At 37.0% G+C, this 26,858-nt stretch overlaps 7 protein-coding genes across 9 annotated transcripts in view; 2 read left to right on the forward strand and 5 right to left on the reverse strand.

Annotated features, from left to right (window-relative positions):
- The window catches only part of LOC105232266 (40S ribosomal protein S8), a 366,487-nt gene that overhangs the window by 136,602 nt on the left and 203,027 nt on the right, over positions 1 to 26,858 (reverse strand). The gene's annotated exons all lie outside the window — the stretch shown is intronic.
- LOC105232275 (centaurin-gamma-1A) overlaps positions 1 to 26,858 on the reverse strand; it is a 267,016-nt gene that overhangs the window by 121,827 nt on the left and 118,331 nt on the right. The gene's annotated exons all lie outside the window — the stretch shown is intronic.
- LOC105232274 (uncharacterized) lies at positions 3,460 to 4,409 on the reverse strand. Its single transcript, XM_011213914.3, has 2 exons — positions 4,128 to 4,409; positions 3,460 to 4,070 (listed from the first exon to the last, which is right to left on the reverse strand). Exons 1-2 carry the CDS (start codon positions 4,370 to 4,372, stop codon positions 3,524 to 3,526), a joined length of 792 nt encoding a protein of 263 aa, XP_011212216.2. The 5' UTR covers positions 4,373 to 4,409; the 3' UTR covers positions 3,460 to 3,523.
- On the reverse strand, positions 5,187 to 6,357 carry LOC105232273 (uncharacterized). The gene is made up of 3 exons (XM_011213913.4): positions 6,144 to 6,357; positions 5,920 to 6,073; positions 5,187 to 5,844 (listed from the first exon to the last, which is right to left on the reverse strand). Exons 1-3 carry the CDS (start codon positions 6,280 to 6,282, stop codon positions 5,250 to 5,252), a joined length of 888 nt encoding a protein of 295 aa, XP_011212215.2. The 5' UTR covers positions 6,283 to 6,357; the 3' UTR covers positions 5,187 to 5,249.
- On the reverse strand, positions 6,841 to 7,934 carry LOC105232271 (uncharacterized). Its single transcript, XM_011213912.4, has 3 exons — positions 7,772 to 7,934; positions 7,533 to 7,689; positions 6,841 to 7,474 (listed from the first exon to the last, which is right to left on the reverse strand). Exons 1-3 carry the CDS (start codon positions 7,872 to 7,874, stop codon positions 6,898 to 6,900), a joined length of 837 nt encoding a protein of 278 aa, XP_011212214.1. The 5' UTR covers positions 7,875 to 7,934; the 3' UTR covers positions 6,841 to 6,897.
- LOC105232270 (uncharacterized) lies at positions 11,366 to 12,457 on the forward strand. The gene is made up of 2 exons (XM_011213911.4): positions 11,366 to 11,526; positions 11,681 to 12,457. The coding sequence occupies exons 1-2, from the start codon at positions 11,457 to 11,459 to the stop codon at positions 12,379 to 12,381; spliced, it is 771 nt and encodes a 256-aa protein (XP_011212213.1). The 5' UTR covers positions 11,366 to 11,456; the 3' UTR covers positions 12,382 to 12,457.
- On the forward strand, positions 13,433 to 15,642 carry LOC109579964 (uncharacterized). The gene is made up of 2 exons (XM_049447839.1): positions 13,433 to 13,590; positions 14,842 to 15,642. Exons 1-2 carry the CDS (start codon positions 13,518 to 13,520, stop codon positions 15,567 to 15,569), a joined length of 801 nt encoding a protein of 266 aa, XP_049303796.1. The 5' UTR covers positions 13,433 to 13,517; the 3' UTR covers positions 15,570 to 15,642.

The raw sequence follows: 26,858 nt of genomic DNA on the forward strand, positions 1-26,858 counted from the left end.
CAATCTACAGGTACTCTGAGTCACCATTGCATCCCGAAAAAAATATGGTTTGGTGCAGTTTGGCCGAATATTTTTGAAATTGCAGCAGTATCGGCCGATTTATGCTTGAAAACCGTCGAAAGTTGGGTTCAGCGTTTGGTCTTCTGCAAGCGTGCCCGTGGTGGCAATCCGAAAGAAATCGAGATCCATAAAAAATTTCATTGATATCCCTAACCGCTTTTGTTTCATTTCTCTCTTAGAATATGAAAATTTGGCGGAACCGCCTATATCGATATAGCATACAGCTCTCTTACAAACTGATCAATTGATGATTTGACGACAAAATTTTACAGATCGGATAACTATAGCTGCCATGTAAACTGAACGATCGGAATATAGTTCTTATAACGAATCTTTTGTATTCATAAAGAATATTATAGCTTTGGTGCAATTAAAGTTTACGTTTTTCTTTCTCTCTAAAAAAAAAAAATATAGAAAAATTGTCAAGCAGTAACTATGCTAAATATCCATACATATGCCTATATGCATATGACTCTTTGCAATAAATCGTAATTAAAGCAGAAATTTAATCGGATTTGTATAGGAAACAAAATGTGTACCAAAATACAGACGTCAAATCGCAAGCATACTTCCAAGCGCAAAAGAAGAAGACAAAACCCCGAAGCTGCCAGCGGGATGTCCAAGGATTTTGACACACACAACAATCACACCTTTGTTGCCGCAATATTTGTACTTATGGTAACAGCCTGCATTTCGGGCACAACCGCGCAATGGGCTGGCGGCAGCACACTCGAAATAAATGTAGGAAATAGCGAATACAAACGAAGGTGCTGGACCGTGCGCACAGCATGTGTTCCGGGCAGCCTGATTTAGACGACACAATTGCTGCTGCCGACTGCTGTTAGTCCGTCGGTCTGTTGTACGTGTACAGTAAGGTTGACAATGACAGTAATACGGACAACAGAAGCTGCTTAGTCTACGTAAGGCGAGAATGCGCATTGACAGTCGAGAGAAAGCATCAGTGCAAACTGCAGTAGGAACTGAATACTGCCTATGGAATCCTAAAAGGACGAACTTGTAACATTTCAGCACATTGTTTATACACAATTTATGTGGTTTCTCCTTAAAACACATTTTTTACGGCCTTATCTTTTTAAGACACTCATAAAACTGCCAATAACTAATATTTCCCTGATTACTGGCCGTTGGAAATCAATTGAGTTACTCATTAAACTATTGCATCATATCACAAGTCGGCTTTGCTGCCTGCCATTCATAAATGTCTACTAAAATATGAAAGGCCCAGCTCTTCAGTAGCTTGAAGTCGTAAAACTACAGGACATTTTCATCACCTCAAAGTGCGCCAAAGACAACCAACCGCTACATTTGCTTCAATCGCATAACCTTTTTGTGATCTGTCTTTCTTGGCAAGGTGTTCATGCCTTTAGCTACATACATATGTACATTTGTGTTTATCTACAATATATACTTTACTTGTATTTTGCGGCACTTTAACCCTCAGAGAAAGAAAACTGCACGCTGCCGCCACAGCAACTGCCCATATTGGCCCATAAATTGCAAATGAAATGAGCCAAGACGAATCAGTGCAAGCTGATGTCGTGCCAGAAGGAATTTTTCCTACAATTTCGTTGGTTACACTTTTATTTCTCTATTTAGGCGACGTTGCGTCATATGTTCTTTCTTTCGTGTGTTAAATGTCACAATTGTTGGCAGTTATTAAGCTGACTACTTTATGATTCGCGTTTATTTCATACTAAATTAAGAGCCAATGTGGGTGATCCATTGTATGAGGCTGCTTTTAGAAAGCCACACAAGCATAGAATTACCTGAATTTCAAAGTACATGTTCATATTACATATATGTACATATGTTGGATACATTCCATCTGCTTATTCGGCTAGTATAGTCGTATTTTCTCGTGCTTCACTTACCTGTAAGAAGGAAAAAATATATTTTTAGATTTCAATAAAATGTATGGTAAATAGAAACAATTAAGGAAGGGCTAAGTTCGGGTGCAACCAAACATTTCTTATAAATCAACTATTTTTGTTAAGATAGCTTACATATTAACCGATATGTATGGTGTAAAGCCAACTGAGGTTTGAAAGTCTTATATTAGGTATGGGAGATAATGATCGTTTTGACATGCTTTTATCTATTTTTGTCATTATTCTTCTTCTCTCGACTCATCAGATGTTGTTATCGTCCATGACTCTGCTCCATGTAGCAGGGAGCTTGGCCTATGTTCGTAGAGAGAGGCAGACATTATTATTTAGTATTAATGCAAGCAAATGCCCTCTAAGTTTCATTAAGGTACGTCATACATATCAACAATATGTAAAGATTAAAGTCAACTGGATGTTTGAAGGTCTTAACTTTAAATATATTGGGGCTCATTCTAAGCACAACTATATACCTTTGAACACAAGCTCGCTCAGTAAATTTAATTGAGGTAACTCATATATTGGCTCATATACATACATGGTACAAAGTCAGTCGGAAGTGCAAAAATCTTTACATTGGATATCTGGAGGTTTCAACCTATTTTAAAAAACTAATACTCTCCGGAAAGGATACTTACCTAAGTGCTATTATATATCTTACATATTGTCTGATATTTTCGGAAGAAGTCACTGATAGGCTTTGGGGTCTACATTTCCGGTATTGGGGGGTTTGAATAGTTATGGTCCGATTTTGACAATATTTAGACCTGAGACGACATACCTTAGAGGCAGGCACTATTTGTGAAGGTTTATGTATTAATTTGTGATTTTTTTGGGTATTGGAAAGTGAAAACTCAGATAGAATTAAAGTTGTGAGATATGGGAAGTAGACGTGTTGTAATCCGAATACTACCATTTTCGTGGGAATGCCAAATACCAAATTCGATTGAAATTTATCCATTCATCCATCATTCCTTCGCTTCTATAAAGACCTCTTGCGATATCCATGACGTAAAATTGAATGTGACGGCCCCCCTGTGCTAAATTACAGTTTTCTAATCTTAGTTATTTCACTTAATTTTGTGGGTTTTGTGGGCATAGCAGTGGTCCGATTAGGCTCATCCGCCCATTCGTTCTGCCATTCACCATTTCATTTCACCATGGAACACGTGTAGAGTAGTTTCATGACGATATCTCAAAGTCATCGCTTGCATAGACAGGCGGACAGGCAGTCACACGGAATTACATTTACATCGTCATCTTGATCATAGTTTATGCGTATATTACTCGATGTCTATCTCGATTAGTTTTAGGTTATACAACAACCGTTAGGCTGTAGCAACATGTGCCAAATCTTTTTAACTTAGTTTTAAATCTGAATGCGATTTCGAAGAACATTTATATCCTCAAAAGTTTTTACCTAGTGTAAGAGGAGCCAGATCGTTCACTCAATCACTACGTAGCGTCACACATATTAAGTTAACAATACTTTAGATAACTTTTTTAGATATTTATTCAAAACTTTAAATCTTATAAACTCCATATTTCTATATAATTCTCTAACAAAGTGTCTCTTGTGGTAATGAGCCTTCTATAACGCCAAATAGTAATGCCAGAAAACCAACTACTGGTACTTTATCGAGCGCTTGGTTCGCCGGTGGTACAACCCAACGCGTTAGTGCCGCGTTTACCTCTTCTTGGCTGTCGTTGAATGTCAGATTTATAAACTCTTCAATCCAAGCATTGATGAGCTTCGTCTTCAATGTACTATTCATGATACCAGTCAACTTCGACTCCACTGCGCCCAACTCTGTTGTTATCTTGAACTTGGTCATCCTCACGCTGCCCGTGAGCTTGGGACGCACTATGAAAGTGCCATAAATGCGCAAATTCTTCAAAGCCAAATGCAGTGCGCCATCGCCATACACCCGCACTGAGGGACCAAAGAGCTTAGTTTTTATATCAGCTTTATAGAGGCCGGTGAACAGAATTTCGGGGAAAACCAAATCGTACCGCACTCTTTGCAGTATGTTGTTGAAATGCAGGTCCTGCACTTCGAAAACGTCGAGACCGCTGATGTTAAGATTGGTGACATTGCCACGTATACTGTCGGGGAAAGTTCAAATAAATATGTTGCTGTGCTGCATTCAACGCTCAACTTACGCTGCATTGCCGGAAGTCAAATCCATTTCACGGTAGGCGGCTTGTAAAGGTGCTAACGGTGGTATGCCCGCTGGCGCATAACCACAAGGCATTTGCAAGCGCAAAAACTCCACAAATTCACGTAGATCATCGTCGAATAGACTGCGTGCCTCAATTTCTAACTCCTCCGACGAACCGCCAGCCTGCAAAGCCTGACTGCCTTGGAGGAGCAACAGCGCGCAGAAAGCGAAAATAAACTTGTGCATTTCGGCCAACTGTGTTGGATTAACTGGTGGTTCATAAAAAAAGCGCGTTTAGTAATATAAGGTACTTGAAACACCTGTTCTTTGGCTTATCTCAAGTTGAAAGTGCTAAAGTGATAAGGCAAAGAATTCGCTACTGGTTTAGTGGCAGCGTGGCCATAAAATTCGGATTTCGATTAATGCCAAACTAAAATACCAAGCAACATACATAAATTATACGAACAGCGTCGAGGAGTGCGCGAAAGTTCTGATTTCGGAGAAAAAGCTCTTTAGCTTTGATTATAGAAACTGAGCGAATATAAGCAAATATAAGAAAGTTTGGAGAATAATTTCGGCAAAATGTATTAGGTTTTAAGAGCACCAAAAGAGTACAGGGTAAAACTGAACCCGACGCGATCAAAAAAATGTATTGCCACAATGCTTTAAGAACTGATCCTTCTACCAAATATACAGGGTTTGTTCGAAAAGTAATAGGAATGAGACGAATTAAAATAAGTTATTGAACCAATTGTTGCAACTCTTTAAAAACTTTCAAAACATGCTCCTTCTACGCCCATGCAGCGCTGCCAGCGCGATTTCGACATGCACCACTCACAGAAACACGTCGCGCGAAAATGTTTGTCCTGGCTCTCCAGGTGCTCGGAGACAACTGACCAGGCGCTCCTTCGTTAGCTAGGAACACCTCTACCGAATCCAGTCGGTGCGCGAACGCTCCGTAGTGCAAACGCGGCGGAAGAAAATTAGTCCTATTAGTTTACGGACAAACCCTGTACTTCAAGTTTAGAGAGTCCTAAAACAAAAATTTCAGAACACGCAATTTAAACACAATTTGTTTATTATTCACAGTATATTAATATTTATTTAAACTACTAAAATATATTTAAGCCCAAGGATCTTCGGGTGCCACACAATTGGTCTCAATGGGATCATCTTCACTGGCACCACTGTCGCTGGACAAAATCGAATCGAGAAGAGTCCAGAAATCATTACCCTTAAGCATTTGGTTCACACGTGGTACTACAGTGTTCTCAATGCTATCCGAGATCAATTGTTGGTTATCATTAATGCCAGATTCGATAAAGCTCGCGAGTTTGTCATTAAGCAGTTTGTTCCATTTACTTTCACCGAAAATACCGGTGATTTCGGAATTGGCACTCTCTAAGGTGATAGTAGCCCTCAACGAAGTAATTTTGGTGGATCCCCACAAGATAGGGATCTTGTATTTCAAGGTACCAGCAACACGCAAATTTTTCAAACCAAAGTCCAATGAACCATCACCTTCGTATTGCACGGAGAGACCCAGCTGACGCAAAGCATCCAGAATCGTGTTGGTGGTGTAGTGTGGTGCAGAGGCACGAATATTCTTGAAGGTGATATCGAAAGTGACCTTAGACAAAATTATGTTCAGCTTGAATCTATTGATATTGAAATCATCTAAGCCATCCACACGGAAACGGGTGAGTTGATCAAAGGTTCTGGTGCGATCAAGTAAGAGAAGAATGCAAATGGATAAAAATTACTAGTTCGAAACATGTAACGAGTATACTCACTCTACAATGCCACTTTCGTAGTGTACATCGACTTCGCTCTTCTTCAATGGCGCTAGTGGGGGAATGCCGTATTGTGGGAAGCCGCAAGGCATTTGCTTCTGGAGTCTGCGAATCATGCGACGTGCCTGCCATGACAAGATGAACGAAGGCGCAACTGTCGAGGCAAAATTAGGTAATTGTGTCAGCGACACTTAAGACTTGCAAATGCAATATAGTGAACTTACTTTCTTGAGTGCCATCCTCGTTCTCGTAGACCACTTCGATTTCACTGTCTTCAGTGAATGGTGATAGCCCGAAGTCAGGACTTTTTATTGTGGCCGCAAAAGCGACGGCTGCCAAAGCCAAAACCAAGAAATACTTCATGCTCGAAACTGTGCTATAGACTGCTTGACAAACCTTTAAAACGGTAAGTTAACAATCGAACGACTGATTTCTGCACAGCTGCACCCTTAGCTTTTATATCTTTCTATATGGAAGACAAACATTTCGTATGATTGTTTATTTTGGATTAACTGATTTACCGCGTTATCAGATTGGACTGATTAAGTGGCAAAGTCAGATTTATGACCAAATCATTAATATGGGTAATTCATAATTGAGTCATAAAAATTTCTGCTATTTTTGTTTCCAACTTAAAGCGAGAAAAAGTGCTGATGCCCTTTAAATCACGTGATCATGTGATTTATGATATAATATTGCTATTTTTATAATTCAGTGCTAAGAAATCACGATATTTTTGTTTCCACCTCAAAACTAGAAAAATTGTTGATGCAGCTGACAATAACAATACAGCAACCCCTTAAAATCACGTGAACAAGTGACAGCTGACAATATCGAAGTTATGACTTTTTGAAACTTTATGTCACGGCTCGACTTTACGCTATTACTTAGCAAGAAAGCGTGGGAAAAAAACTAAAACTGTAGATTTCTAATTTTTTTATTTCTCAACACATTTTACAAAAACAAATAGCGCAAGCACTACTCCAGAGCCAACCATGGTGCTGGTGTTGGGTAGCACTTGTTGCTGGAACCTGTCATCTGACCCAACAACCACCAAATTTTGTGACCCTTGAGATAAGCATTGATGCGTGGCACGAGAGTGCTTTCAATTTTCTCGCTAATTTCCTTTTGATTGCCATTGATGTAGGCGGGGATGATACTTTCAATCTTATCGTTGAGGAAGCGATTAAATTTGCCATCACCCAAAATACCGCCAATATTTGAGCTTACACCACCGAGAGTGACCTTAGCTTCGAAATTGTAAATCTTGATGGAGCCCCAGAAGAGTGGCATTTTATACTTGAATCTGCCCTCAATGGAGAGATCCTGTAAGGCGAATTTCAATGGGCCTGTACCCTCATAACGCACTGACATGCCCAAACTACGCATCATGTCGACGAATGTATCCGTGTTGTAGATTTGAGCAGTGGCCTTCAACTCCCTGAAGACGAAGTGGTAGATAACCCTCTTTTTGAATGTGTAGCTAACTTTCATTTTCTTGATGACCATCTGGTCCAAACCATCGAAGCGGAATCGAATGAATTGGAGTATGGAGCTGTAAGTAGTTCATTGTGTTAAGAAACGAAGCTCGGTTTCTAACGATCGTTACTTACTCAACTACTGATCTAGATAATTCAAGGTTTAGCTCGGCATTCGTGTATGGTGCTAGCGGTGGAATGCCCAGATCCGGCCAACCACAAGGCATTTGCTCCATAAAGTTTCTTATCGCTTTTTTGGCTTGCGAGTTAAGGATCAAACCGCGATCCTGTCCTGCTTGGAGGTAACACATAGATAAATATGTGGGGAAAGAGATGCAGATATTGTAATGTAAGAGTATAACAATTGTACGTACCCTCTTCCCATGATATGTCCCACTCATTTTCACTCAGATTCTCGGCTTCGTTGGCGGCAGCCAAAGCGAGAAAGCCAAACAAAAGAAAGAAAACTATGCGCATTTTCTTTCTATAAAATTAAATACTCGCGTACCAAGACTTTGTAGTTCGATAATGCCAAAGTGGCGCATGCTTTGGTTTATATAGCCCACCAAAACTCCCAACACCAAAAAAACAAAGTCGAGGCAATAACTTGTAAGCTTTTAACTATAGATTGTTAAGTATATTTTCCTTAAAGAATTCAAGGGCTGTCTTCATAAATTACTTTTATAACGGCTAACGGAAATCTAATCCTCGGTGATACTGTTGGGTTATCGATGGTTTAGTGCCACCTTCGTAGAGGTTCAAGTGTTCGTATCATGATTTAGTTGATATGGGTTTTCAAAATATGTTTATATTTTTTACTCGAAATACCCCCCATAACCATATCACTGATAAAGACAGCATTTGATTTATAGTGTTTTTGGAAACGCAAAACAGTTAAGTAAGGACATTGGCAGCGAGTAAGCGAGCACAAAAAATAACTGTATGTTATTAGAAGAGACAACGTGGATATTAGTAGAGTGGTGATCATCTGTGATAAATTCAGGGACTACATTCTTCATTACCAAGTAGAACATGTTATTGTTTGGTCAAATTTCTAATTTAGAATATAATAATTTATAACTACTAATGAACATCTGTTCAATATACCATATACCACACCATTTATGGAGGGGTATAGAGTCAAATTGCACGATAAGACGGATTAAGTAAATGCCATTCTTAATTGGCCAATATTTTCAAAACATTCCGTTAGTGAATGCAACTTATTGAAACAATATATATTTTTTTGGCGCAAATTACTTTATTCTAATTGTGGGGCAATATATCAGAAATGCATTTAACGCAAAACCGGTAATAAATTAAAGATTAAGATTAAGTGCTCATATTTGACGACTAAGAAATTTATATTGATGTTTAGGTATGAGTTCACTGTTAGGAATTCTATTGCGATTTAAAGCTATATCAAACTTTACTTTACCTTTTTCTACTTATAGCATGTATTAAAGCCCCAGGTGTTTTTTCGGAGAAAATTGATTCAAGTTAAAATCAGGTTCATGTTCAATTAAGGCTTGCAACTCTATGTTCATCTGTCTCTCTATCACACAAGAAACTGATAATTTGTCTGAACCGCCGGCATCGTATCACTATGGGATCGATACAAAATCATCAATCGAACTCCTTGCAGGTAAAACTTTTTTATTTGACAAGAAATGTGCCATAGATTATTATACAAGAAAACGCTACAAGCTCCGAAAAATGTGTTCATATCGGAACCTTTATGGCATATAACCAGAAGCTATTCAATATGGACATATTCTCTTCTGAAAACTACAGGTTTTGCAATAAGGAGTCGTAAACTCCTGAACACATGCTTCTAGATTGCAGAGCAGTCAAAACATTTAATATATTTCTAAAACACGAATTTTATTTTGTTTTATATTTTTCCAGTCGACACCCTTTTTTTAAGAATTAACAGTAGTTTGCCATCATGTGATAATCCCATAAACATCGAAACCTTTCTTCCATCACTTTTAGATTCTTGTTGAACCACTCTCCCTGCTCATCACTATAATTTCCAAAATAATACAAAAATTTATATAGATTACTCGAAGATAGTTGAACCCGATAATCAAATTTGGTACTGGATTCTGACGATTTGTCAGCATATTTTGCGGAATTTTTTCATATTTCCGTACTTAATGGTTTCCTAGGAAATTTTCGACTATAAAGACAAACTTTTCCAAGTTTCAATTTCCGAAACAGTTATAACCATGACATCTGTATCTTTCGTTCCATAATTTGTTCCATTTTCAACTTTTCCATACTTAGTTCCGAAGATTTTTGCAAATGCCATTAAAATAATATCCATCCTTCCACTTTCAACACTTTAAAAAATTGTTTCATCTCTCCTAACTTGATCATGTATCAAATCACTAAGTTCATCCTCTTTCTGTAGATGTTGCAACCTCTTATTCACATTCATTGGTAGACGGTACCGATACATGGGGATTTGGCGTTTATCAATGTTTCTGAGTAGTCCGTTGGAATTACTTTTGAAATAAAAGCTAGATTTTCATTGACTAAAAAATGACGCGAAAAAGGTACGTAGAACCCTAATCATGACTGGAAAAGTTAATTGTTATTACTAACAAGACAACATTCAATATTTGCGGGAATAAGATCGTAATCTGGAGGCTCGAAAGCATCAACATTTACTAAGAAACTTAGATCAACAAAAATTATTTTTGTTTTAGTAAAGCTGTGCTATCAATTACATACATTGGATTTTTATATATTGTATGTATGTATGATCTTAATTGAAAGGATACAGTAACTCTAAGAATAAACAGCATTCTGATTATTTGTTTGTTTTGACAGACCTTGACATTTAATTTTGGCTTACCGTTAAGACAAACTGATAACGGGACACCTGTTGTAGTTCATAAAAGAATTTCCATGTTAGTATTATCAGAACAGGTGTTCTACTTTACTGCGAAGTAGCACAGGTGCATTCAGGTGTTACCGATATTCACGTCCGCTTGATTTATGTGAGAAAATCAATTTTGGTTTTTGTTTGTTTTACGGAAAATTTTGCAAAGCAATCTCGCTAATTCTCACAAAGAATATCACTTCCGATACCAACCTCGCAAGTGCTTGGCAGGCACTGGTGAATGACCAGTTCCTGTGACTGCGAGTCATTCTTGCCTAGAATAGAATACAAGAGATTTATTGAACTACTTGGCCTGAGCAAAATGCATTCTTACTGGACACTGTCCCATAGGGTTGAAAATCTTTGCGGACGTCGACCTTTTAACACAACATAACCATATAAATACTTGTATACCATAAATAGTTTTGGAATTGTTATTGCCACCCATTTGAGATAACAGTAATATTGGTGTTGGTTGAGTTGTGCGTTCTTTTCGCATTAAACTCGCATACAAAAAACAAGGTCTGAAGGAGAAGATTGGCTGATGTTCGCTTACAATTTGAAGGTCTATAAGCGTACGCTTCCTAATGGCATTAAGATTTATGAATTGACTTTTTTGCCGAAGGAAAAGCAGGAAAGCTTTGATTTTATGATGAGATCAATCCTAATTGTTGTCGATTTAACTAAATATTATAATTAGAATACCATAATTCACATTCCCGATATTTATAATCCAATCCAACACCGCGGTTCTTTTATTAATTTTCGAAATAAAGTTAATCTTTTTCGCAGTAAAATTATCAAGTAAAACGCTGAAAATACGCTCGCACAAAAGAAACAAAACATAAACCTTGCCTACTTCAAATCTAGTGCGATTGTATATCAAATTAGATTTAAAGCTCTTTCAATTACTTTTTATTGTAATCTCACACTTGCAGTCGAATGTGGTTAATAAACTGTAGTACATAGATACATAGATAGATTTACTGAATATTACTACTGAATTATTAGATTTTGTGATTTATGTTTTATTTGCATGGGATTTTGCTTTATGACCGATTAGCAGTTTCGGCCTTTGAAGTCTTCGTTCAATTCTATAAAAGCCCTTACTGCGTCTGAAGAAAGCGTAGTTAGAGAACTGTTAATCGTGCGAGCAGTTAGTATTTACAATGAAAATCGCAATATTCCTTTTGGCCCTCGTTGGTTTGGCGACAGCCACGCAAGTCGCTGAAACATTTGGTAAGCACACCCAATCAGTCGATATGTTTAAGGTCAAGATCAGGAGCTTATTTAACTTAGATCTATATAACATAGCAGATCTAGTGCTCTCACAGAACATTTGTGTAGGAAACACAACCAAGTTTATTTATGCTCATATCCCTTTTTATTCCAGCCGATCGTTCGATCTCCAGCGCCGCTGTCGAGGCTATCGAGGGCATACGTGATCAGATGCCTTGTGGTTTCCCCGGAGTCGGCCTTCCACCACTCGCTCCACTGAAGATTCCACACAAGGAAGTCAACATCGACACCGATGCCTTACAACTACAGGGTGTTGTGGAAAACTTCCGTTTGAACGGCTTGGACGATTTCGATATTGATGAGATGAAGATCAATGCGGTCACTAGCAAAGTGAACTTCCTTTTCACTTTCCGCAATGTGAATGTCGATACACAGTACGATTTACGTTTGCTGTTGAAAAAAGCTGGCTTCACCATCAACTTGGTCGGCAGTGGTCCAGCCAAGTTTGCTGTTAAAAACATTAGTGTCCAGGGTGTTGTCAAGTACTCATTGGGTATACTGACCGGTAAATTGAAGTTGAAGACTTTGGAAATACGCACACACATCGGCGACGTTGAGTCCGACATTGAGGGTATCATGGGTGAAGGTGACATAAACGAGAAGCTAAACGAATATTTGGCTGAAATTGTCGAGGTAGCTGTTAATGACAATGAAGATTTGATTACCGAAACCATCGAATCTCTGGCGGTACCAAAGGTGAACAGTGTTTTGGGTGACATGTCTTTGGCTGACGTGATTGCTGCAGTGGGCGGTAATAGCGATGAGAAGGACAAGTGTATACCACCTACTTATTAAATAATGTGAAGAATATAGTTCTTGTTTGAAATAAATTCTTTATTTAAAATAAAAGCTTTATAAATTACTGGAAAAATGCCTAAGCGTTTTGTGGGTGGTGACTACAAAGGGTTGGATCAGCGATGATTTGATGGATTGTTGCTTTTCTAGATAACTTTTTGGAATAAATCTTAAATATTCTAAGCAATTATTATTATTTCCAACTCCCTCTTACTCAAGAGCAAAAAGTGGAGGGCGTAATAAGTACTGAAGGCGCATACTGCAATGTTTACTATTAGAGCACTAACATGGAACTAATTTTCACTTAAAATATTAACATTAAATGCTTCCAAATCTTTAATCGCTCTCCAACCTTTAATTGCTTCAGAGCTGAGCTTTTTATCAGATCAGATTAAGAGTTGATCTCTTAAAAATTAAAGCTTTTGAAATATCGTTTACCAGATTTTTCTTTACGGCGATAATGCCATCAGAATATATGCGTTATAGATTTTTTTTTAACTAGGCAGTGATTCCGCCCTCGGGTTAACTAAAACACAAAGCAGTTCCAGAAGAAGAGGTGAAGAAGCGACAAAAGCTTTTTGAGAGTTTTAGAGCTTTTCGAGAGCTTCAGAGCTTTATGCACGCGTTAGTAGAAAATTTTATTGTATTTCAGCGTAAATACCTTTATTGAGTCATTTAACAATATCCCTAATCCGCATGATAAGGAAATTTCCTTATCGAGCGTTATCGTTTACTCGCAAGATTTTCACGTGATAATCCAGGTGATTTGCGAATGTTTGCCTGCCAGAAATCGATAATTTTATGGGACGCACGAGTGCTTTGAATTGTCTTAATGACTTTGTTTATTGGCGAACTTGCACCTGCGGATCTTAACGACATTGGACCAATAACAATAACAAAACTTCGTGCGATTAATCAGCTTAACGAACAGCTTAGCGCTATTGATAAACCGCTAATAATATACCAAAATGCTGGAATAAAATATTTATTACAAAAAGCGTATAAAAAATAGGAAGAAATGAGTTTATCATTGGCAGAAAGTGCGCAGCGTATAAAACCAAGCGGGTCGCTAACCAAGGCATTTAGTTTCCTTGCTGTATCCGTGGCGAACGCATAGTGACGAAGTGATTTTCAAAATGAAGTTCCTGTTGGTGTTATTGGCGCTTGTTGCAGCAGCGTACAGTTACGAGTTTCAGGAGCGTCTGAATGGTGAGTTTGCTGGCCAAGAAACACCACGTTGGTAATCGGTTAGCGAAACTTGAACTTGTTCAAGTAGGAAATTTATGTGTGCACACGTTTTGTGAAAGTCGTAGGCGCTGAGCTTTCCGTGGTTTTTCGCACACAAATAAATTGTTGTATAAATTTGATATGTAGCAGTTATGATTTCCGAAATTAAATAGATGTTCAACATTGATTTAAATTGAGGTGTGAGTCGGGTTTGCCAGGAAATGTTGCAGAGGATAATTCATTGCTTTGTTGATCAAATACCAAATTCAGCTTCGTGAGTTCTTATAAGCTGGCAGTTTAGAGATCCTTCCTAAAATTCTTGAAATATTGGGTAGTCGAAAAAGTTTTTTCGTATTTCGTCAATAGATGTCCTTGCAGTCGTACTATATATCTCCAGTGCTACCAATCACACTGTGCCATACCATATAGTGTTGGAAAGGTGAGATTTTAAGCTTCACTTAATCAAAAAAAATTTAATTCGGAGAAGTTGAAAAAAAGTTCCAGTGAGTGAAAATAATATAGAATTTCGAAAAAATCGTTTTAAAAGTCGATGAAATTATGGAAAAGGATTTTCGGTTAATATAGAACTCCCTTAAAGATGGCAGCAAGAGAAGCCTGTGAAAATTCGTAGTTTTTCGCCGAGAAAACAGAAAAGTTTTTCACTGATGGATAATGTCTCTAGCAGACAAATGGCAAAAAGTGGTCGACCAAAAAGGTACATATTTGGATCATTAAGGTTCAGGTTTGATTAGAGACTTTTTCGACTACACTATATTTTTTGTTCAACTGTTCGATTAGAGATATACTCGTATTTGAATATAGAATTATCGGAAGTTGTTTCAAAGACATGGCTCACTCATATTAAAAAAAAAAAAAATAAATAACGGTGTGGCGCTGAATAGGCAAAAGAAAGTTGGAGAGGCTTCTTAGCAACAATTTTGCCAAATTTTAGTTTTTGGTACTTTTGATATCGTGCCTCTAAAAATAATACGTGCAATTGCTCCGACCCTCAAAACAACAAAGTTTTAGAAATGTGTTTTTAGCGATTCATTGCGTAGTTCGAGATAAGGCACATTCCATTTTTAAGGCATATGTATTTATTTTTACATAGTATCGGTCGGGCAATAAATCACACAGTAGTATTTCAACAATCGTTTTGGAGATTACCGATTCAATACAATGGGCAATAAAGTGTCACTTTCCAATAACAAACTCTTTACTTTCTTTCAATAGGTTACGATCGCTCCTTATCCAGTCAAATAACCGATTATATTGAGAACATACGCACGCAAATGCCATGCGGTTTCCCAGGGCTCGGGCTCGGACCATTGTCACCGGCACGTCTCTCACACCGCAATATCGCGCTCAACTCAAGTGGTCTAGTGTTGGCTGGTGAAATCGACGATTTCACACTCTATGGTCTGGACGACTTTGACTTCTCGGTAAAGATCAATGTACTGCTCAGCAGAGTCACCTTCAATTTCCACTGGCATAAAGTGCATTTCGTCACCAACTATAAAATGGACATGAACACCGGTAATAGAATAAATGCGGGACGCACTGGTGGCGCCAAGTTTGCCATTGAGGATTTGAAAATTGTCGGCTCGGCCAAATACAGCATTATCGGCAAGGTGCGCTTGAGGGAGTTCAAGGTTAGCGCCACCATCGGTGATGTGAATTCGGAAATAGAAAATTTGTCCAAGATCAAAATTGTTAACAAAAAGTTGAACCAGATCATTGAGGAGTGGATCTTGTTGGCGGTGAATGAGAACACCAGTGAAATGGAGGAGATGGCGAATGACTTTGTAGTGCCATTTGTTAATAACTTAATAGGAGATGCGACGTTGGTTGACATAATAGCGAAAATTGGTGGTGGAAGTGGTGGTGATGGTGGAAATGGTAGTGGTGGGGAATCTGAGGAATGTATTCCACCGGTAGTAGCGTTGACCGACGCAATATAAAATTGCACAAACCAAAGACATAGTTAAGTAGAAATATTTGAAGCTGCTCAGGGAGCAAGTAATAGATCTGAAATTTTATGAAAAACTTACTGAAGTTTTTGAGAAATATTAAAAAAAAGTATTGCATTTAAAAATAAAATAAAATAAGTTAAATATAATATAATACTATTTTTTATTTAAACAGTTATGTACTTACATATGTAAATTTTCGAAAAGTTGAATATTTGCATAAACTATCGTGGATAAAGAAATGGCATACTTTGAGCATGTAAGGGAAACGAGAAAAATAAATAAATGCCGTTACCGTTAAAAGTTGTGGAAATCAAGTCATACACTGACGTAGACAATTATTGCGATACACTTTTTTGATAAAACCAAAAACTGATTTTAATATGTTTTTTTAAAGTGTGCTATTTCTCTGCCCATGACTCTCCTCTGTATTTGAAAATATTCTCAAACAATTTTAAATTGATCCGGCAAATAGTTAGTTTCGGAGCTATATACGTATTCGTCAGAAATTTTTTAACTTAGCGGCTTCGGTAACCTAAACTTTAACCGGTTTTTCTTGAAACGCTACTGTTAGAGTCGGATAAGAAACTTTTTACGTAACGGCTGAACGAACGACGTGAAATTTCACGACCTTCTGAGATATGTGCTCAATTCTAATTTTGATTTTTTAAATTACTTTATACTGAAAATTTTTCACAAAAAAAATCATTTTTTTGGAACACCCCTATTTGCTCATGATCGAAAATTCCGTATTCATTTTTCTTTAGTATTCGGAATTCATATCATTTTAAGCAGAAAAATCTTCCTTGCCGCCAGATAATTTTTTTCGTCGGTACTCCTTGAGATCGGCTACAGGATCTAGGGAAACCAATTATTTTTGATATTAAACACCGATTATTATAGGACAATAAATTATCCAAACTTATATCGTTTTTTTTTTATTAAAAAAAATAGAATGCCCTTCAAAAAAAATTCACGAAAAATATTGTTATTTTTTTACTTGAAAATAAAATAAAATCATATGACATACAACGCCACCAAAAAATTTTTAGCAAGAATACGTGCCACCTAGCATGCGCAACAACCGCCAAAAGTACATTTCTGCAGATATTTCTCAAACAAAGGGTGCACCTGACGAATATTTAGCTATTGTGAACTGGTTTATAACATGGCTAAGCTAATAAAGCAACCGCAAAATACCACAACTAAAAATTACCCTAAGTACAGGGTGTACAATAAGCGAGAAATTTATAACTGAAAGGAAATTTTCACTCATAAAGAACGCAGAGAACGTTTAGAAACGTTCTCTGAAGAACGTATACGCTCTCTGATGAAAAAACGTTCTCTGCAGGTACGTCGAAAGAGACATTATTGAAGAAAGGCAGGTATGTTGTTATTAAATCAGAAACTTCCTTAGAATATTATTATTTTGCAAGTTGAAACTAATTTTTGCTGTTATATTCATAAAAGCTTGCTCTGGTCTCAACTCAACATTTCCAATTGTAACCCCGAGAACCCACCAAAAGCTGCGTTTGTGGAACAAAATCATTTTGCGGTCATCATCTTTAACTCATTCGTTTCCTTCCTCCCCGTCACATTTATACCAAAGTATCTCGATTGCAGTGCAAAATCCTTTTTTCAAATACTTGAACTATTTCATTTTTACTTTTTAACATCTTCTGCACTTGTAAACACACTTGACGTTTCCCATATTTTTATTAGCTGAATATACGCTGAAGGAATTAAGTTTTTCAAATGGTCAACCGAGCTGTCGGCTTGCTGGGCATGGATATCAAATAAAAGGATGTGAAAAAGACGGAGCTTGCATCTTTCGCGTTCCTTAAAGAATTTCTATCCAAGTGGTCAGCTCTTCTTCGTTATCGTTTCCTTGTGGCTTCATTCTTAAAAGATTCCAAATAAAAAAGGAAAAGCTTGAATGAAATGCAGGAACCGAAAGCGTTGGCAAAGACAAACGGATATTTCCAGACATTTTGTAGGGTACTTGAGCTTTTGTGTGAAGTGCGTTCAGGTGTGAAATATTTCGGGGAAATTCATGTTTAATGGCAACGAAATGGTTGGGTTTATTTTAAGACTACCAAAATGGGATGAGTAGATATTGAGTGTAATATAATTAAGAGAAATTTGATTACTTAATTGTTTAAAAAGAGCTTTCAGAAATCTATTTTTATACCCTGAACAAGGAGAATTGTGCTCAAGTGCATTACTTCTACTTAAACTTAATAAGGCTGAAAATTTAAGTCATCTTAAAAAATATTGAAATTTCAAGAGATTTCAGCATTGAAGTTGTAAAACACATCAGCTTGAAACAATGAATCCTAGGACTTTCAAAATTCGCAGGCACCAGTGAATATATATGCTCAAGTCATAATTGAAATGTTAAATGGCAATTTGTCAAATTTCGCCCGAGGGCAACAAAAAAGGGCGAAATAAATGAAATTATTTGCTTTCAAAGAGTGTGGACCCCTGCTAAAATGTCTGGCAATAGAAGGTAACATTTTGATTGAAAGACAGTGATGCATATGAGTAAGCAGAAACTGAAGCACATACAATCAGAGAATTATGCTCATGTAAATCTTTTCTGTATACTTTCCTGAAAAGTTCGAGCCATTCACATGTGATTAGGCGAATTATGAGAAGGAAAGGAAGGTGACTGAAATGTACAATATGCCGAAGCTTACAAACGAATATTTTTGGTTTTGTGAAATATTTTAATACACATAATTCGGTACAACCAGACGGCGGTGCAAACAGTGAGCGCTTCTTAGAAGGAACTAAAATGTCAAAGGGTTCGAAGGCTGAGTGATGTGACGTAAATGATTAATTTTGGAAGAGAGTGATGGGAGATGTGAATATGAAAATTTTTGTTGACAAATTCATAGCTTATAGAAAATTTGAGGCACTTTTTGTGAAACTTTTTTGAATAAGTGTTACAGCGTTTTTGTCAAAAAAAATATTTTTTTGCTAAATTTAAGAAATCTTTCTTTCGTGGTAGAAAATTTAAAAACCAAACCTTATTTCGGCAAGATTGGTCAGAGGAAAGTCTTTGTACCAAAGCAAGTTAAGTGCGAAAAGCATAAAAGAATTGCAACGAAAACGAAATCAAAACGAGCACAAGTGCCGCAGCATATTTTATTAGCTGCAACTGAAGTGACAATAGTCTCAACTAGTCGCCTGTTGTAGTGGGATGCCGTTACTCTCGAACAGTTGCTTTTATTCACGGCAGCACAGACAAATAGTCAGAATCGGCGAAGACAACGACATCCGGCGCGAAGCTGCCAGAAGATGGCGGCATGCCACCAACACCTAGGACGCCATACCGAAGCGGTGTTGGTATAAGTATGTATGCAGCGTCTATGTGTCGCCGCCAAATTCTAGAAAATGAAATGAATATTTATTTGCAGTTGAACTTTGGCTGCGACTGAACGAGTAAAGAATAAAGAAAAAACAATGAAAACGATTTACATAGTTAGAATGTTAGTATTTTTTTCGAATTTGCGACGCGTCAGTAAATTAAAATTTATTGCCATACGCATTAAGGCTCTGCTGTCGGCAGGCTTGTTTGCCTTTGGCAGCTTCTAAAGTAATTTTTGGTGAAAAACTAGTTTTGAAGGATATGTCGTTAGACAAAATAAATTTTTTTTTCAAAATCGTAAAGTATAAAAATTGTTTTAAAAATTTCGAATATAAAATTTGTTAATAATTTCGAAAAAACTAAAATAAAAATTTCTCTCATTCTGCTTAAAAAATTTCAAAATCAAAAAAATATGCATTTTTTTAATTTCCAAAAAATTTAAAAAATAAAATTCAAATTTTACTCGTATCATCATAAAAAATTATGCTCCTTATAAAAATAACATACTACTTCTTCCATGAGTATTGTCGATTTCCTGTTTTAATTTAAATTTTCCACAGTGCCTTTGCTCTCAAAAATCAATTTCCCCACACTCTCTCCCCTCTCACGCTTTAATCACTACTTGCTGTCTGCATGAAAAGCACGCCTACTCGAAATTTCACTTTCTTTTTCATTTGCCACGAACACAAAGGCCAACAGACGGCAGTTACCCGCCACTAGGCAGGTGAAAAAATTCTAGCTCCCACTTCTCCCGCACCTTGGGGGAAAGTGAATTTCTGTCTAACATGCTTCTCACTTGTCGCGCCAGTTTTCGAACTGCTGAAAGTGCATGCCGATTTATTAAAACCACGTTCTGCGCCATCGGTGGCAAGGTGTGTGCCAGGGTTGCATGTTGTAAGTAGCAGGAAATTTGGCAGTCAAGAGTAGTGCATAATACTTAGTGACAATAACTTATGATCCAATAAAACTGTCTCGCTTCTCGTTTTCTTCCTTTTTCGTACTTTTTCACACAGAGTTCTCTCTCTGTGAACTGACTGCAATGAATTGGACGAAGCCGTTCAAATTGAAATATTAATCTCTTAAAGCTTGAAGGTAGGTAAGGAGGTTTTAATAGCGTTGAGAAAGACGATAAGCTTTTATGTATTTGAGATTTCCATATTATTCGAAAATATCCAGAAATAACTATTAAGTTTGGCACGAAGTTTGAAACACCCAGAAGGAAACGTCGACTCCTTCGGTCTGTATATGTATACGTGAACTAGTCACTCAGTTTTTGACATATCGATCTGAAATTTTGCTTACGGCTTTTTCTCCGCAAGAAGCTGCTCATATGTTGGAACGGCCGATAAAGGGTCACTATAGCATATAGCTGTCATATAAACTGAACGATCGGAATTAAGTGTTTGTATGGAAAGCTTTTTCATTTAACGAGATATTTTAACGGAACTCGGCGGGAGTTATTGCCTAAGGCAATGGTGTAATCTCCGAAGAAATTGTTCATATCGGATCAATATAGGATATATGTAGCTGCCATACAAACTGGCCGATGGAAATCAAGTTCTTATAAGGAATATTTTGTTTTTGTAAGGGTATAGCTTCGTTGCACTCGAAGATAACGGTTTTTTGTTTTCATGCACAAATATATATTCCACTAAAACATAAATACATCCATATATTGTATATAGTTTTATTGTTTATGGCACAATTTATCATTTATCACGAACAAATCCCATTTATTTTCGTAATATTCAAGTGAAATTTATTATATTGAAACAAAGCAACAACAATAATGCGACTCTGTGGTCACTAATAATAAGTATGTGCTTAGCGTCCTAAGACCACACTCGTGTGAGCAACGCTGGACGACAGAGTCAGTATAAGTGGAGCTGGTTGCTTTACTCAGAAGGCTTGAAGTTGACTTAAGAAAAGTTGAAAATGCATGGAAAGCAGCAAAAAGTCACAAGAAGGCAACAGACGACAACAGTTTCCATCTGATTTATGCCGCAACCAGCACAAAACTATTGAACTGAGAATACGCTAGAGGAATAAAAACTAAAAAAGGATGAGTGGCAGAGAAATGTGTTGGAGAAATTGATGGAAAGCGGAAACGCAGAATGCATTCAGCAACTGAATGGTGATTTCATGAGCTTTCGATTGTTCAACCGTTAGAAATGCGAGTTCGACAAATATTCCAATACATAAACAGCGCAGATGACAAGTAACACCAACAGCTTTTATATACAAGTTTATATATTTTATACGCCAGAAATGTGTTGGCTTCCTTTTCACACCCTCACTAACCCAACTTTCTCACACCACTAACTGTAAAGCATAGTTTGAAAATTTATGAGAATTTGTTTGGTAAACTTGAAACTTTGACCCTCGAAAAGGCAACATTTTTGTGTGTCGGCCAAGTCGTGCTGGTGTGTCCGCTGTATGTGTTTGCTATACAATTGAATGTGTTATTGTTGTTGTTGTTGTTGTATGTGTGCATGGTAAGTGCACATGATTTGTTATTCAACGGAAGTTTTTTCGCTGACAGCACAACTACCAAAAATCTAGCGAAAAAGGTATCGAAAAGCGAAGTAAGAGGGATTTTCAAAATTGTACAGGATCTGTATGAACTGCACTTCACTCTTCGTCCACAGCTTTATTGCGGGGGAGGACCGAACGTCTAAACTGTCAGTGGCATGTAGTATTAATGTATTGCTTGCAATAAAAATGCCAAAACTATTTGAAAGTAAATATTTATAATAGTTGCGCAGAATGCAAGCAATTCTGGAATGCTTTGAAATTAATACAAGTACAGTGTTACCTGGATATATGTACGTGCGACAAATTTCCATATGCAGAGAAAGGAAATAGGAAAACAAGAAAAAATCACAAATAAAAAAGTTTTCCATACAAGGACCTGATTTTGTTCGATCAATTTGTATGGTTCGATCTGAAAAATTTATTAAGGTATTATAGTATTCCCTTGGATAATAATCCTCACGAAATTTCGTGCGGATATCTTGCCAAATAAAAAAGTTTGCCGTACAAGATCTTGATTTTGATGGATTAGATTGTATGACAACTATATGCTATAGTTGTTCGATCCAAAAAAAAAAAATCGCAGATTGTAGAGTTGTATTGGATAATAATCTAGGACAAATTTCGTGAAGATACCTTGTCAATTAACAAAGTTTTCCATACAAGAGCTTGATTTTGAACGGTAAGTTTGTATGACAGCTATATGCTATAGTGGTCCGATTTGATTTCTTCACATATTATAGAATCACTTTGGATAATAATCCATGAAAAAAAAATTTCGTGAAGGCGCTTCCAACAAATAAGCAGCTACTTGGGGAGAAAAGGACGTGTGCAAAATATCAGATTGATATCTCAGCAACTGAGGCATAATTTTGCATATATAACGACCGATACAGAGTCGATAGCCAAGTCTAAATCAACTCAGCTTGTGACGCTTATCACAAACTTTAAAGGGTCTCCGATGTTTAGCAATTCAAGGCAAACTTAATATAACCTGTTCTGGGTTTAAATATACCGTTAGTAATACAACAACGTTACCTTATACAACAACAACTCATATATACAGTTATGGACAATAAAATAGAATCATCCGTGGTACTAATTTTCCATTCTCAAAAAAATTATGAATTTGATTTAAATTCAACTAAGTTATATTTTTATTATGTACTTCATATCAAGTGCTATTGGTAGCAGTAAAAATATTGGAACAAAAGAATTCATAAATATTACAAAAACAAAGGTAAACAATATATTTCAAAAATTCGATGGACAAAAAAATAGAATCAAAAACTTTTTCAATAAAAGAAAAATATTTTTTTAAGGGAACTAATAGAAAAATTGGTAGTACATTGTAGTGTATTCTTAATCGTGTAATCCCGATGCACATCTTCTAAGCATAGACCTAATTAGGCTACCGAAAGTGTTCTGTGGAACAGAATACCAGACCTTTGTACCTTCTCTCAGAATTCTGCTTTATTTTTCGGTTTAAGGGATGTAATATTTTCCTTAACAATTTTCCGTAAGTTTTTGATGAGATTCAGATCTGCTGATTACTCTGGCCAAGCCATAACGCTAGCACCATGATCTGAAAACCACTTTTTGGCAAGACCCGAAATATGTTTCGGGTCGCTCTCTTGTCGGAATTGCCAAAATGCAAAGCCAATTCCAGCCAGCATTTGGGAATATGAGATTATCTAAAACCTTAACGTATATATGGCGGTCTATGTTTTTTTGTTTCCAAAATATAGGTCCTGGAACACAATATGAGAAACAATACTAAACCAATATATTGCCCCCACAGCGTTTGAAAGACCTAGTCGTGTAGCGGACGCACATTTCTTTGTTTTTTGGACGTCGGACTCATGCATAACTATCATTTTCTATCATATTAATTTTGCATTGAGACTATAAAATGTAGAACCATTTTTTCTTAATTTTCAGCTCCGCACTAATTAATGTGTCGTTTTGCAAACTGAGTACGATTGTATCTATGCCATTTTTTCAGCATTGGCACCTTTCGGGACCATGTGCCAAAGCAATTTTTCTCCACAAGTCGTCTTCTTACTGTTCTCGAAGAAATTTTTGCAAATAATTCTTATTGAATGGCTGCAGAGGCCTTTAACGGTACGCGCATCGGCAATCATGCAATATTTCGAACGACTTGCGCAGTCATTTTTTTGTGATCGGGCTCTTTTTTCAGACATTTTAAGGCATCAAACACAAATATTTGAGACATATTTCATATATTTGCAATTTGCTGTTACGCATGACCCATCCCTTGCAAATTTTGGACGCACAATCTTTCCCCCTCTAAACAATGTTTTGCTTGACCCACTTTTTTAAATAAATTCATAATTGATACAATTATTCATTCCACAGATCTAATTAAGTTAATATAACTACTTTTTACGCTTTTTAAATTCAACATTTTTCATTTATGAAACTATTTCGCTATTGATTCTATTATTTTGTCACTAAGCACGAGGCAGCTATTTACACTTTTTAAACTACAGTTAACTGTAAAACTCGACAATGCTATCTTTTCCTCTTTTTTAAAAGTACATATTATTGCCTTTGTTATTGCCGAAAAGTTACTACATAGATGAAAAATTTCAAAAAAATTATGATATTGTTTCAAAGCAACACCTTTGATTCTATTTTATTGTCCATAACTGTACATAGTCTACATTCAAAGCAGTTGCTTACTGCGCTTAAACTTGTTTTCTAATTTCCCAGCATAGTCTGCTTAAGTGCACTTGCGCCACACATCTAATTCAAAGTTTTCCTTTTAGCACAATCTTTAACTAATTAGCGCCGTCCAGGTAACGCTGCAAATCTGGTTCATTACACTGCCGCTCTTCAGGCCTGAACTTGCATTGCACTTGTTGGGCGTTTCAGCGCTCACTCCTTTTTTATTACTCACTACACTCATTTACGGGGCTTTAGGAGTACCGCTTCAAGTGCCGCCACTCGTTTTATGCCTCAGCCTCAGTCCAATTAGCGTCACGCCAGCGACTACAATGTAATTACCGACCGCAATTGCCACTCGGCGCGAATGTCAGTGAGCAAGTCACACAACCTATTTAACTTTGCGCCAAAATGTATACTACAAATTATTGACATCGGTGTGATTTTTGCGCATTCGGCGCGCGAGGCATGCCGCGCAAACAAACTTAAGCGCCAATTATGTATGAATTTTGCATAGATGAATATTTTTTATAGGTGTCATTAGGGGAATTTTACTGCATCACATCAAATAGGGAGATGTGAAAAATATTTTAATGCACACCAATTACTGTGGTCTCATATGCGTCTAGGAAGCCAAATGGCAGCAGAAATTTGTAGTGCCAAATGGAAGTGAAAATAATTTATAGCGACCCTGCAGAGAATGGTACAAGATTTCACTGATTTTTTTGAATATTAAATGTTTTTTTTAAATACTTTTACTGTGTATAAATATACCTTGAAAATTTTAAGCCAATCGATAGAGTCGGTTTTTTCCCAAAAATCAACGTATTTTTAGGCTGTCACACTAGATGTGCACCTTAACCGAGTTTTTCGGGAAACATCGACTCCGAAGGTGAGGAAAATTTCTTCTAAGCGGCTGAGCCGATCGACTTGCAATTTTCACACGACCTTCTAAGATATATTTGCCAGGTACTGATCAAAATAATAAGATTTTTGATATTAAACTCAATTTTTTAAATCACTGTGAAGTAAAATTTTTTTAAACAAAAATCATTTTTTTTTTGGAAAGTCGTCATTTTGTAAAAATTTAACTAATCCTTTCATCATTACTCTATTTTTATTTATAATAATAAATAACAATTTTTATTTTTTGTCTGATTTTAGGTATTTTTTAGCAGAAAAGTCTTCCTCATCGCCACTTACCTTTTATCGGAGGACTTCCTGGAGATCGGTTATGGGATTAAGGAATAATCGCCGATTGCTAAAGTTCATACAATTTTGTAAATGTACATATTTTTTTTTTTAATTTTATGTAAAATGCCTCTCAGAAAAATCACAAAAAGCGGTTTTTACTATTTTTTACTTTTTAACCCCTTAAGGGCACCAAGAACTCTAAATAAAAAATTTCGCAATAATTTTCAAAAATTTAGCTAACACGGAACTGAATAATTGTTTGACTAACTTGCGAGTTCCCTACAGAGTAGCTTGTGCTGTTGCATGTGTAAGTTCACCCGGCAGCAGCCAAAATGCGGCGTTTGCGAGTTTCATCAGCCGCAGCGTTGCATACTTACAGGCGCACTTGACTTGTGCGCTGGTTATGTGGTAATTTGAATTTGTTGTCCTTCGGTTTACTACACGTTTCTGCACTCACGCCATAGACACGTAGAGCTTTGCTCATTTTTCAGTGTATTTTGTGGCATTGGTGGCATGTCAAAACGGTGTTGCAACTACACATACATACATACATGTAAATATGTGGGAATGCCGCTCCATTTGCGTAAAGAATTTGTTGGCGTATGAATATGCGAACATGTGCGATTCTCGGTAGCAATTCAATGTAGAACTTTTCTTGTTATAATGAAAGCGCAGTCATTAAACATGCAACGGTAAATATTGTGGCTTTCGAAAGTTTGGTAATAAAAGCAGGCGTGTAGTAGTTAAAGATAGTTTGAAGACACAGTGGCATAAAATTGATGAAGTTGGGGAAGTCGTTGGAAATACCTGGAACACCCTAAAATCCGATTTCATACACATAACCTTAAATATTCTGGCACTTCATTTAAAAATAATGCTAAAATATTACATGAAAATAATCCGTTACAATGCGTATAGAACTCCTAAAGCACCCTCCAATCACTTCTGCTTATAAAAGCAAGCACTTCAACACTTCAGCATAATGGCCACTTATCATTACGGCCATTTTATTAATTTCCTGACTAAACGAACACGTTTCGTTACTTCGTAAAAAATGCATAAACTATTGCAAGCATTTATATGTGGACAAACAAATCAGCACAGAAAAAAAGCAAGAGCGAAAGGACGGCTAGTCGAAAACGCATCCGGGGCGCGAGAGCGATACATCCTTGGCCGGCGAAGAAACTCCCTTCACCCAAATAGTGTGTGCGGTTAGGTATTTGTATGTGATTGACTCGGCACTCTTGGTTGCGCACTTTTTCGTCGATTATCAATTCATATCACGCCAACAAGCGATTCAGCACGAAGCGCTGACGAGCGCGCCGCAAAATCTTAGCTGTTGCCTGACAAACAAAGCAGAGCTGCAATGAATGACAATAACACTATATAACGGGGAGGGGGAGGTGGCGGTCGGTGCCGAGCAGAGTTTGGCGTGCAAAGAAAGGAGCGCTATTTCCTTACAAAGTACATATTTGCTTGAACTGACAGTTCGG

Source organism: Bactrocera dorsalis, chromosome 1, assembly GCF_023373825.1.
Source record: "Bactrocera dorsalis isolate Fly_Bdor chromosome 1, ASM2337382v1, whole genome shotgun sequence".
NCBI classification, from domain to species: Eukaryota; Metazoa; Arthropoda; class Insecta; order Diptera; family Tephritidae; genus Bactrocera; species Bactrocera dorsalis.